General features: G+C 37.7%; 1 protein-coding gene across 3 annotated transcripts; it reads right to left on the bottom strand.

Annotated features, from left to right (window-relative positions):
* Nucleotides 1-771: 771 nt before the first annotated feature.
* On the bottom strand, nucleotides 772-12,245 carry Bicd (Microtubule-associated protein Bicaudal D). 3 transcript variants are annotated; one of them, XM_083042884.1, is made up of 8 exons: nucleotides 11,227-12,236; nucleotides 10,571-10,711; nucleotides 9,654-10,490; nucleotides 9,378-9,524; nucleotides 9,111-9,143; nucleotides 7,974-8,409; nucleotides 7,584-7,838; nucleotides 772-6,880 (listed from the first exon to the last, which is right to left on the bottom strand). In XM_083042884.1, the coding sequence occupies exons 1-8, from the start codon at nucleotides 11,440-11,442 to the stop codon at nucleotides 6,600-6,602; spliced, it is 2,346 nt and encodes a 781-aa protein (XP_082899010.1). In that variant the 5' UTR covers nucleotides 11,443-12,236; the 3' UTR covers nucleotides 772-6,599. The 3 variants fall into 3 exon arrangements, with proteins under 3 accessions (XP_082899010.1, XP_082899011.1, XP_082899012.1); XM_083042886.1 differs by lacking the exon at nucleotides 772-6,880 and adding an exon at nucleotides 6,897-7,287 and having other exon boundaries at nucleotides 11,227-12,245; XM_083042885.1 differs by lacking the exon at nucleotides 9,111-9,143 and having other exon boundaries at nucleotides 11,227-12,228.
* Nucleotides 12,246-12,459: the final 214 nt, after the last annotated feature.

Below are 12,459 nucleotides of genomic sequence, written 5' to 3'. Positions count from 1 at the left end.
CGAAGTAACGTCGGTAATGAAGGTTGGTAAATTATCGACGTTATTATCGATAAATTAGCAACTTTTATTACCGACGTTACTTCGATCTACCTCTTTGCATAATATGTATTCCTATTAACTCAGACGATTTTTCGGACCTGAAAAGACACATATTGCTACACTATACCTCTTCGCAAAATATGTTCCCCTATTAACTCAGACGATTTTTCGACCGCAATAAGACAATTGCTCGGTAACTATTTATCTCTTCGCAAAATATAATCTATTAATTTAGATGAATTATCGAAGATATTAAAAGACTCGTATTATTGCACGTTAATTGCATTAATAATTATCTGTAAATTAATAACAAAAATATATAAAAACTGATTTTTCTCGCAGATTCTGCCACTGAGTAAGCGCAAGAAAGAGTCCTGATGTCTTTTAATATATTTTAAATATGTTATAATACTTTAAACTTGATTAATATTTTTGAAAGTTATCAGCTGATTTCTATCAAAAAATATTAATCGAGAATAAGATATTATAACATATTATTTACAACATATTACTATTTTAATTTTTTATCATATTATTTAAAAATTTAATTAATAAATTAATGCTTTAATCAGCTGATTTCTATGAAAAACTATTAATCGAGTTTAAACAAATTTTATATTATTTTTAAAAAAATATTTTTTTTAACATAACACCGAAGAATGGCGCGCGCGTAGCGCGCGCTTGTGTTGTTCTAGTAATAATAAGAAATGTATAGAGAAAATTAATTCACGCTCATGTTACAAACGATTATATTTCACTTTATGTTACAAAAAGAATTTCCACTACGTATAATGTACTATTGTTTAATAATAACATCAACTCCAGGTACCACGAGTGTGGTTTAAATCTCTCTTCTCCTTTGTGTCTTTCTCTCTTTTTTTCAATTCTTTCTTTAAATTTTTACCTGTAAATAATGTTACTGAACATCTACTTAATTACTACATTCGATCTAATTTAAAACGACTGACGTCTCTCCTTTCCAATTACTTTTGTCAATAAACGCATCAGGATAAAAATCACGAGGTTGCTATAAATGGTTGGTTCCGGATTTTTTTTCTTCCTACGATTTAACGATTAATGAGCTATAATAACTACGGAGAAAATATAATGCTCGTTGAAATCTTCGTATAATATATACATGCATACATATATGCATATGTACATATGTATGTATGTATATATATGTATGTATGTATGTATGTATGTATGTATGTATGTATGTATGTATGTATGTATGTATGTATGTATGTATGTATGTATGTATGTATGTATGTATGTATGTATGTATGTATGTATGTATGTATGTATGTATGTATGTATGTATGTATGTATGTATGTATGTATGTATGTATGTATGTATGTATGTATGTATGTATGTATGTATGTATGTATGTATGTATGTATGTGTATAAATTGTTTTCGATAATCTCTGCGAAATTTGGTACGTTTTTTAATATAATGAATTATTGATGTCGTAACGCTAGAGTGCATTTACAGTATATACAACATACAATATTCTGGGTCCATGATCAAATACCAGGCAAAATCAAGTTCGTAAGATATTTTTTTTTCAATCGAAAACAGTATAAAGACCGAATTTAAAAAATTCGTCAATAATTTATCGAGTCTGTCTCCCTACACGCTGATCAAAATGCAATAATAAATACTAAACCCTATATATATATGTTAAATAAAGCACTTATTATACAAATCTACACATACATAAATATTACAATTAAGATTACTAAAAAATATTGCAACCAACTCGTGAATATATATTAAATTGAGCTACATGCGTGTGTTTTATACCTCAGAATATAATTAATAATATTTAAATCTATAATTAGCATACTGCAGTAAAATAATAAATAGTTTCTTGGACCAAAGTTTGATTGAAAAGAAAAGAGATACTTATTAATAATTGAAATGACAACTGGAACGTCACGTCATTCTGCAAATTTGTGAACATTGTTCGAAACATATTTCGTAAATCATAGAAAATGATTTCTATATAGTTTATATATACAAGAAACAATATACATAATACCCCGCTTAAAAACAATTCACAAATTCGCAAAATGCTCTTTTAATATAATATGCTGTCCAGTCTGCTCATCAATAATTATTACTAAGAGATACACATATTTCTGTCGATGACGCAGTGTAAAAATATTTCGCATAAGTGCAACATGGACCCGGTTAAAGTGCGATACATCCAATGTCGTCGAGACGTCTCATGCACATGTCATTACATCGAGAGATCTCTCTCTCTCTCTCTCCGAGTCCTCGTCCTAGAGAAATAGTTTCAGCGCATATTACGCAGTCGTTTAATCTTTTACAATTAGTCTACGCCGCGTTACAGCTAGTCGGACTCGTCATTCGCGAGTTTTACACTTTTTTCTCTCTATCTGTTTTTTTTTTTTTTTTATTACTCCTAGTCTCACGTATCGTGATCTAAACGCACCACCGTCGAGAGATTCGCCGGACGGGACGCAATGAGAATTTTTGTTTTGGAAGCCTTGAGCACAAATCTGTCCGTCATCCCAATCCTCGGACAGATTTTCATATTATTGTTCACAATATGTATCCTCCTCTCGATTTACTTAATTCGGTTTGTCTCAAATTCACAATTCTGTGTGTTTCTCTCTTTCTCTCTAGCTTATAGTCTTAAACACGATCTTGATAAATAATTCGGTACACAGGTTGCGTATTTTCTTCGATCCTTCCCAAAGAATATAACGTTTATTATACAAAGAAATTTTCAAGAAGATTTAGCCGCATTGAAATCACTTATATAAATAATTAAATCATCGATCAATATAATTATTTTTCTGAAGTAAAATTTAAAAGATAATGCAAATAGAAATTTACAGTGCCGATACGCAACCCTTTACGACATAGAGGAACTTTATGAAGGACGCTAAATGTGTACAGAAGGACTGTATCGGGCTCCTTCGAAAGGACAGAATATTCTTTTGGCAAAAGGTATGCGCTACCGCGACTAGACGCTTACATTCGTCAATTTTTAACGATCCTTCGGAGACCATGCTTCAATATCTCTCTCAGAAATCAATTAACAAGAAAAATATCTAACATATATAGCTAACAAGAAATCGCACAGATCTTCTTATCGATGAAAAACGGATCTGTTTCGCGTAAAAATTTATTACAGCGCCGTTTAATTCTTGATATCACACACAGTTATCAATAATCATGCGCGCGGTCTCCGAATTTCTTACAATTATATTTTACTTTGCGTAACATTACAATACAGATTTATTATGCTTTCTAATATCTCTCTCTCTCTCTGATACTAACGTCTCTAGTCGCGTGATGCAGCGCGGACGGTTGAGTCGAGGACGAAATTTCTCGTGAAAAATAGTGAGGACAGTTTCTCTCAGAGAAAAGGAAGAATCTTTCTTTTCTTTTGTCCGGCTCCTTCTCGACGGGGTGCGCGACGAAAAGGGAAGGGACGGTGGTCTGAGACTGGCTCGGTTTATGGATATAAATTAGCCTGACCTGTGTCTAGAGCGCCTAAGTGTGTGTACGAATCTTGTAAAATTCTCCCTCTTCGAGAGTTGCATATAATATTTAAGAATAATTACAGAATTACATGATTATTTAGGATTAATTGCACCAATTTACGTTGAAACGTTTAAGCGTTAAACAAATGTTTATTTTCTTATCTATGTATTATACAATTAAGCCTAAAAATCTCTGGGAGATAAGAACCGTTCAACAAAGTCAGCTGACTTGTTACAATTAAAAATCTGTCAGTGCAATCGACTATTAATAAAGTAAACTAATAATTATTGCTAATCCGCGTATTATCGTTTCAGAAAAATATTTACGGAAGAAATTCGAGACGTAGGAAACAAATCGCAAAGAAAATAAAAATCTGCGAAAAAAATGCTTTCTTCCGAGCATCAACATCGATGGAATTGTATAAAATCGTCGACGTTGAATTGTATAAAAAGAGAAATATAAGATCTCATTCGTGACACGCGTCTTAGACACAGGTGACGCGCGATTTATAGATATAATATAATAGCGATAATTAATTAATTTATAAACGCTCGATAAATTCTCTTTAGTTCGTCTTATCGCGAAACCGACAGGTTTGATTACGACAATAATAAATGTACAATTGCAATAATAATAAAAGATAGCGATAATAATAATAATAATAAAGATAATAATAGCAATAACCGTAATAACAGATTTGATTGAAGCCAATCTATGATAGTATTCATATTATAAATATATATGTGCAAATTTATTTGCACAGAATGCTTCATTACGTTCAATTATGTATCTCAATTATGTGCACATTTTAACAATTATGATAATCAACTATTAAATATATATGTAAAAAATATATGTATAAAATAGTATAATAGTAAAATATTTGTGAAATATTAATTCGATCGACATTTGTTCAGAAGTTTCGTAATAATTGGATAGTTGTATAATCGAGTGTTTTAATTGGAATGACTACTTTGCAAGACGGCGGACTATAAATTATAAATATATATTTATCCCTAAAAGAGAACGTTTGCATGTGTCTACGGAAAATGTCAAAGTAAAAGAGCATTCTGTACTGAGAGCACACTCTTATCACGATAATTACACTCCTACAAAAGTGACAAGACAGCGATAATCGATCAAAACTAGCAGTCGGAGCTATATGCGTGCGTCCTTTCTTTAAATAAAGAATCTTTTCGTAATCTCCATCGAGCGAGGTCAGTGATTATTATGTGTCAACGAATTATTAAAAGCGCTTCGCGTTCATTAAATATGCAAAACGTACACATAAAAATGTAAATAAATGTAACAAATGATAACACACTCGCATCGAATAGCTGCTTCAAATACAATAATTAGGTGTAATAGTTAACTCCAAGTAAAAAACACGATAAAGAGTGTAAATTCAACAAGCTGCCAAGAAGCCAATAATGTAAATGATTTAAAGCCTGTTTAGGCCGCGTTTTACTACAATAATAAAATCGTTAACGAAAGAACGAGGTATCATACGTTGCACATTCCATAGCTAACAACGAGAAATTGTGAAAACGTATACCGATCCTTTAAGTAATAAAAGACAAGTATCTGTAATATCTTTACAGGAACAATCGATTTCCCGCGTCTCGGAGATAAAAGAAAATAAGCTGCCTAGACTCACGAGTCTAAAATTTTTTTAACGCAATTTTTATAATATAGAGAAACTTTTTTATTTCTCTTATAAATATTCATAGTTAATTTTCTTAATTTTTTTCCCGAAAAGCATCGATCGTTCCATTTCCAAAGTATCGAAATATTTCTGACTCGATCGATTAAAAAATGATTTATTCGTGCAAAAAATTCGTAAAAAAATTAATCGGATCAAATAAGAGGGCGTAGGTAGGTGGATCTATTGATGCATCCGAGTGTCGTTTCTCTGGCGAAGATGTGACCTGAGGGGTCCTACTACTTGGAAGATAGGTTCCCCTGTTGTGTTTTTTATTTGGCTACCGTTTAAAAATTTCAAATCTACTTGCTACTACGACATTCCATTTCGCTACTTTGATTATAAACTTTACCGGTCACGCGCGACATATTAATATTGTCTCTCTATGTGGTATGCAATGTAAAATTTGCCGTTTCTCCGCGCTAACTACCTATAAAACGGTATACGTTTCTTTCGCCCTCTCCTATAACGCGTACGTGTAAGAGTTTCTTTTTTGTCTTTGACGAAAAACGTTCCGGAGACGATTATTATTATGCTACATACCAACCATCAACAGAATATCCTCCGAATCGTCAAGGCATATAATGAATACGTTAGAGTAGGTACGTAATAAATAACCGTGCTGAAGCAATGATAGAGCACGGACAAAATCAAAATTTAAAAGGTTTAGAGCGTTTCCTCTGTATAATAAAAGAAAAATAAAAAACGATCGAGAGTCGATCGTTCGCGTTAATCTAAAATGCACTTGACACGTTTAACGCAGCTAACGCGTATCGTTGCCTAAGAATGTAGACTTCGCATTAAACTCGCACGCGGTAACTCCGCGAATCTCGCGGGACACCTTCAACGAAAGTTTGTCTGTGTATCCTATACTCCTTAAATTCCTCTACTAACAATAGTGGTAACACAAGGCAGAGACTCCCCGAAGAGACTCTATGATATGGAGCAAAATTCGTGGGGTATGAAACTGAACATTTTCGAAACCTTCGAGAGCGCAGACAATTTACTTCACCGTTCATCGAGCACGATTCTCTATTTAGCGAGGACGGCGTCGTCATTTCCTTTTCTTTTTTTTCCCCTCAAACACTTATCGCGTATCTCGTCCATCTCTTTGTAAAAATACGTTTCACGGAATTCGCCGCGACGATTAGTGGCGCCCATCGTGACTGCGGGGTGTCTTTTTCTTTCTTTCTCTCTCTAACGAAGGAGAAGTCAATACTCACTACGCACAAAGTCCTTCAGTCCCAACCACAACGAGCGGTAGAAAAATTCGAAAAGGTTCTCAAAATTGTCGCTTCTCTCAGAATATCTTACTCCACATCTTCATCATTTTCTAGAAGAAATCTCTGCCTAAGTGGGGACGGTTCGTCTGTTGCGACAATCGCGGTCTACCGCGTCCGTTCGCGCCGGGGGTGTGTCTCCTGGTGTTGCGCAGCTCCCGATCGACCTCGAGCTCCTCCAGCTTCATGGTGAGGCCGAGCTTCTGCTGCACCGCTAGCCGCAGCAACTGGTTCAGCGTCTTCCGATCATCCTCCGCCACGACGAGCTGCCGCTGAAGCTCGTCCACTTGCGTCACGTATTCCTCGCAGCGTGCAGCGAACATTGCACGCAGACCTGGAGAGCGTATGGTTAGAGCGGGGTTTGACACGATGTAGAGATAAGCGGACAAGATAGAGGAATGAATGCACATTAGAGAATTGCAAGCGAGAGATCAAAAACCAGGCTTCATATATAATAATCGAAAAAGCCATTTGCTTAAATTTAATATAATTTTGTATATGTAATGTGAAGTCACATGGAATGTCAGAAAAGAAGTATGCACCACCGAAAGACTAGGTACACATTGGCAGATTACATTACGTTTTTTATTAATGACTAGTCACGTCTTAGAGAGAAATGTTACACTTGGCAGTATATGTTTGTTGATGTTTAGGCAACACAATAACTATGGCACAGAGTCAGAGCATTTGAAAAGTCGACGGCAGTACCCCATAATATTAACAACACTGCATTTATTAAGGCTAATAGCAACCATTTTTTAATGGACGCGTTAGCAGGAGGAAGAGTGTTAGTGTGAGGAACAAAATAGAAAAAAAAATTTACATTATTGAATTTCTATTTAACAGACTGTAGGTTGGTTGTAGAATCGTCTTTTAAAAAGGGAAAGGTTTAGTAAAGATTCAATGGCAAGGGTCATCTAATATATAATTCTATCTTATAAAAAAATATAAAAATTTCTCTTTTCATATATTTTTCAAATCAAATTTCTACCTATGTACAGCAAAGGCAGAAAAACATATAGGAATTAAATACTCACTCGAAAATGTCGCGGCGTTTTCCTTCAACATTCTAAGCTCATTCCTTAGCTTGAGCATCGTCTCGTTGACGATACTCTTTTCGTTTTCGTATTTGCTCTTTAGATTCGTTAACGCTACTTCTGCCGTGTTTTTGTTTGATTTAAGGACTGTTCTTAACGTGGCAATCTGCTCTCGTTTAGCGGACAACAGGGCCTTTAATCGAATAACTTGCTCTTGAAGATCCGTCACTTCCGCCTTGTTCTCGTTGACAGAAGCTGAGAAGAAAAATTCGATTGTCAGAAAAAAAATTAGAAATTAATTTACCGATAAAAAACCTATTTCTATATCTTTTTACACAAAGTAAAGACAAGCTTCTACTTAACAAAGCTTATATAAAGGAATATACTTACTCTCGCAAACGTTGCAGATGTTGGACTGCATTCCCTTGACCTTGGACAGTTCGATCGTGTGTTCTACGGCGCTTCTGAGATACTTTATTTGGTCCATCGCGGTCTCTATGTGCTTCGCAATCTCCTTCGCCTTGCTGAGGCTTTCTAGATCTTTAATTTTGATGTCGGTCTTGAATAGAGTCCGACACCAATCCATCTTACCGTTCTCCTCTTCCTTCTCAGGCACGATCTCCGACTTCTCGTGATCCAGCACCACTCTCGAGGGAGTCTCGCCGTTGACGGTGCACACATGATGGTAGAGCTGCGCCAGCTCGTCGGAGAGGTTCTGCAAATCGTTCTGCGCGGAATCGAGGAAACCGCCCGCTTCCGCGGTGAGCTTCGACAAGGTGGACACGTCCGATTCGAGCTGCATGCTCCTTTGTTCCGTATCCAAGAGCTGAAACGAAGAATGAGAGAATATCAATTGTATATAAACGATATCGCGATAAAAATGCGTTTTGCATTTTTTACTTTTTAATACTGCGCGTTTATCGGAAATTTATTCGCGAGAGGAAGTTCTTGGATGGGAGGATTTATTTAAAGTCACGTTTGCGTAGATCTTTCGCGAGAAAATGTATGAGATATATTTGCAAATATATTTAATTTCTTTTCTTTTCGAATATCGTGCAATAAGACAAGCTGGGCGAATTCCATGATCGACATGCTACGTTAGATGCGCACGAAAATTTACATGTGGAAGGAAGAGAGCGATCGATTCCTCGCGAAGTCTCCTTTCTAAGCGCATTCTTTCTTTAAAAAAAGCCACGGTGCATAGCGGATCCGTTTCTCTCGAGCAATGACACTTTTTTCGTTTAAACGCGCTTGATCCATGCGTGAGACTGAAATACGGGCGAGAAGAGATGATGCAATTCTCAAACATGGATCTACAATGGAATGGAATCGTCAGTAGCTTCGAAAACGTGTACGTGTTAAATGTAATACGAAGAAGTATGAGATGGGAAGCGATATATGTATATATCGAGCTGTTAGGACATTGAGAAGCAAGTATCATTTGTACGGATCATTAGAGGAGCCAACAAGACAAATTGTTATTGAAATATCTGGTAAATACGTCAAAAGGACCACACGTAATCCAACCTTTTCTCGAAGGCTCTTCTCTGACTCGGGCATCTGAAACGCCACAATTTCCATTCAAAGTCTAAATTTTGTACGAATAATCGCGCCACACAGTATTGCACATATTTATATTCTTACCATTAGAGCAAACTCTCTTGCGTTCTTTCTCTCTCATCTTTCTTTATATTTTTATAGTCTGTTAACTTACATTTTTTCTCTCAAGTTTTACGATAATGCTGTCATATAAATGTATTTCTTTAAAAAATATAGAAGAATAAATGACTGTACCTTGTTTCGCAGATTTGTCAGCTCTGTTCTCAGCTGTTGCGTAGAGTCTGATACAGTTAAACCATTTTCCAATTCTACCAGATCTTTCTGCAACTGATTAACCTCGCGAGCAGACATGGTACTCCATTGATGATATTGCACAATAGCCTGTTGCAACAGTAAAATGTTATTATAATACTGAATATAATATTTATTTATTTTATATAATAAAATTATTTTATATAATAAAATTTTAAAAATTTTACTAGCAAAACCTTGTACACGTTAATTATATACCTGATTAAGTTTATCCAGCGTTGCCTCTTCGCTCTGCTTCTCCGGTAATTTCGAGTGAAGATGATGCAGCGATTGCACATGCGCTGCCAGCTGCACTATTCGTGCAACGAACGATTGCAATTCCGCTTGGCTCTTCTCGACCGCATACTGAGACTCGCGTAGGTTTTGCGTCAAATGAGCCTTCTCGGCCTCCGCGAGTTCCAGCTGCTTTTCCAATTTCTTCAGTTCGTTTAAGTGAATCTCGGAAAACAGATCGACCTGCTTGTCGGTCGCAGATGTGCCTGGTTCCTGCGTCTTGAGATCCGCCTCGATTCTACGCAACGCGGGCGAATCGTCTTCGCCGTCGCTGCATATCGTCTGATCCTCGGTGATGCCCCGGATGGAAAGCGCGAGGTTGCTGAGATTGTAGATGGACTCGCTGTTGATTCTCTGATCCAGCTCCTTCTTCAGAGCGTACTTGGCTTCGCGCTCCGCCTGCAAAGACTCCAACGCTTCTTCCATCTGCTTCTCCGCTATCTTCTTCAGGTTCGTCAGCTCCTCCACTTGGCTATTTAATAGCTCGACCTCCTCTGTGAGTCTTCGAATCTCGTGTTTGGCACCCTCGAATTCTACCTGACTGGATCGCAAACCCGACACTTGCTTCTGCAGGGAAATATTCTCGTCCTCCAGCTCGGAGTAATCCTGAAGCAGGCGGGTCTCGCGGAACCTGCACTCCCGTAATTCCGCCCGCAACGATTTACGTTCCGTCTCCGCTTGCTGATGATCTTTGCCAACCTCCTCGCGTTCCTGCAGTGCGTGATCGCGTTCTGCTTCCACTCGCTCCAACTCATGACGTAACTAGAGATAATATGTAACATTTTTTTAACAATGAGTCTTATTTCGTACGAATCGATAATTGCGATCAACTCGATACAAACCTGTTTTGTTTCACTCTCCAATTCAATAATCTGAAACTGCAGAGACGTTTCCCGAGCAGCACTTTCACTAAGAAGACTCTCTTCTTGTTCGATACCACTCTTTGCAGTTATTTTTGTGGTTGTTTGGAACTTTGCGAGGGCCTGAAATAATTTCATACATGTTTTATTTATGTCAGAGATAAGTATACATTTTTATGCATAAATATTATACAGGGTGATAAGAATATTTAATCAAAATTTCGCAAAGAATTCACCTTTTCCAATTTCAACAGAGGTTTAATCGCAAGCATATATTTTCTTAAAAATAGAATTTTAAATCAAGCAAGTTAGATATTGTTATCTGAGACTGATATAGATATACTATCCATTTTCATTTGGTGCACCTGCTACGATCAAATTAATATAGCTAACTCTATCTGTGTATTTTATACCTGTTCTACTTCAAGAAAATCGTTTACTATATCTCATTGCACACGTTGTCGTTTATTAAATTCTTAAATCCGCTCGCACTCCTTATTTGTACCATCACGCATGACTTGTCGCAGAAAATTGTCGCAAGGACAGGAAATTTTCTCTCTTTCTCTCTCTCTCTCTCTTTCCCTCGCGTGATCGGGCGTGTCGAGCTTAAATAAAAAACTCCGGGTACTCTTACTAACCTCTTGTGTGATCTCCAGCTCGTGCTTCGTGTTTTCGTAGAGGGCCTCGAGGTCGTTGCATCGCTGCTGTAGGGCCGACTTCTCCTCGAGCAGCGCGAGTCCGTACTGCGCGGACTGTATCTTCTCGGTGGAGGCCAAGTCGAGCTCGCGCGACAGCCGCTCGATCTCGGTCCTCAGCTCCTCGAGCACGACCCCGTCGACGGCGGTGGCGGCCATCGCTCGGCTACGTCGATGACAGGCTGCACGACGACGATGATGACGATGACGGCGATGCTCCTCGCGACGTTGCTGTCACTCTCTCTTCGTCGTCCTCTTCCTCCTCCTCTTCCGTCACCACCTTCACCACCTCGTCGTCGTCGTTATCGGAGCAAATGGACGCCGATCGGTCGACGCATCCTTCGGTAATCGTCGATCAGGCGCCGATCGTGTACATACACCTTCTTCTTCTTCCCCCTCCCCGCGAGAGTCACGCGTCTACCGTCACCCGTCTCACGTCACGTCACGTCACGTCTCGTTACCTGGTCACTTTCGGCGCGACGCCTCGCGACAGGATGCCCCGGGGTCCTCTTCCTCGTCCTCTTTCACATCCTATCCACTGCGAGAACCGCTCGCCGATTTTGACAGACGCGGCGCGACAGTGCTGTCACTTGTTGGCGCGGGGGGCGGAAGGGGGGGATCGCAACCGGATGCATGTTTCGCGCGTTCGTGGCGTCCGGTTCGGCCTTTTAACCCGTTTCGGTATTCCGCTTGTCCAAGGTCGAGATTCGCTCTCTCTCTCGGGCGAATTTTTTTTTACGCGCTTATCAAAATGTTTTTTTTTCTTTTTTTTATCAACGTTTTTACGCTTCCACGAATCCGGCAGTATACTTCTCAAAATATATTATCATTCCTTCTCGACTGTCCATTCAGTTTTTTGCACTGCTCCATTCATAAGTTTTCCAAGATTTTTCTATATAATGTATGCAAGATTGGAAAGTATTAATAAATAAAAGAAAAATGCGTAAATTAATCGCTGTTGAATTATTTTGTTTATGATTTAATATTTTATCTTAGGACGAATTTCTTTTTTTACTTATTTTATTTAATCCACGATCCTGCTAAAGCTAAATCTTAAAAGGCAGCTATAGAATTTTTATTTAAAATTTAGTCTATAGAAAAAAAAAAGAATAATTTAGAACCGTAAGAGTAATTTTTTCATTATAACAGTAAACATAAATCATTGCGGCCTACAAA

This window comes from Prenolepis imparis, unplaced genomic scaffold (assembly GCF_030444845.1).
Source record: "Prenolepis imparis isolate NDT839.2.m4 unplaced genomic scaffold, iyPreImpa1.0 SCAF_7, whole genome shotgun sequence".
Taxonomy (NCBI): domain Eukaryota; kingdom Metazoa; phylum Arthropoda; class Insecta; order Hymenoptera; family Formicidae; genus Prenolepis; species Prenolepis imparis.
Note: the sequence above shows the minus strand (reverse complement) of the source record. Positions and strands in the feature narration are given on the sequence as shown.

Coding starts and splice junctions, on each gene's coding strand:
- Bicd (XM_083042884.1), bottom strand. CDS start 11,442: ATGGCCGCCACCGCCGTCGACGGGGTCGTGCTCGAGGAGCTGAGGACC. Junction 9,525..9,653: donor CGCTGGATAAACTTAATCAG/GTATATAATTAA, acceptor CTGTTGCAACAG/GCTATTGTGCAATATCATCA. Junction 6,881..7,583: donor AAACGCCGCGACATTTTCGA/GTGAGTATTTAA, acceptor TACGCTCTCCAG/GTCTGCGTGCAATGTTCGCT.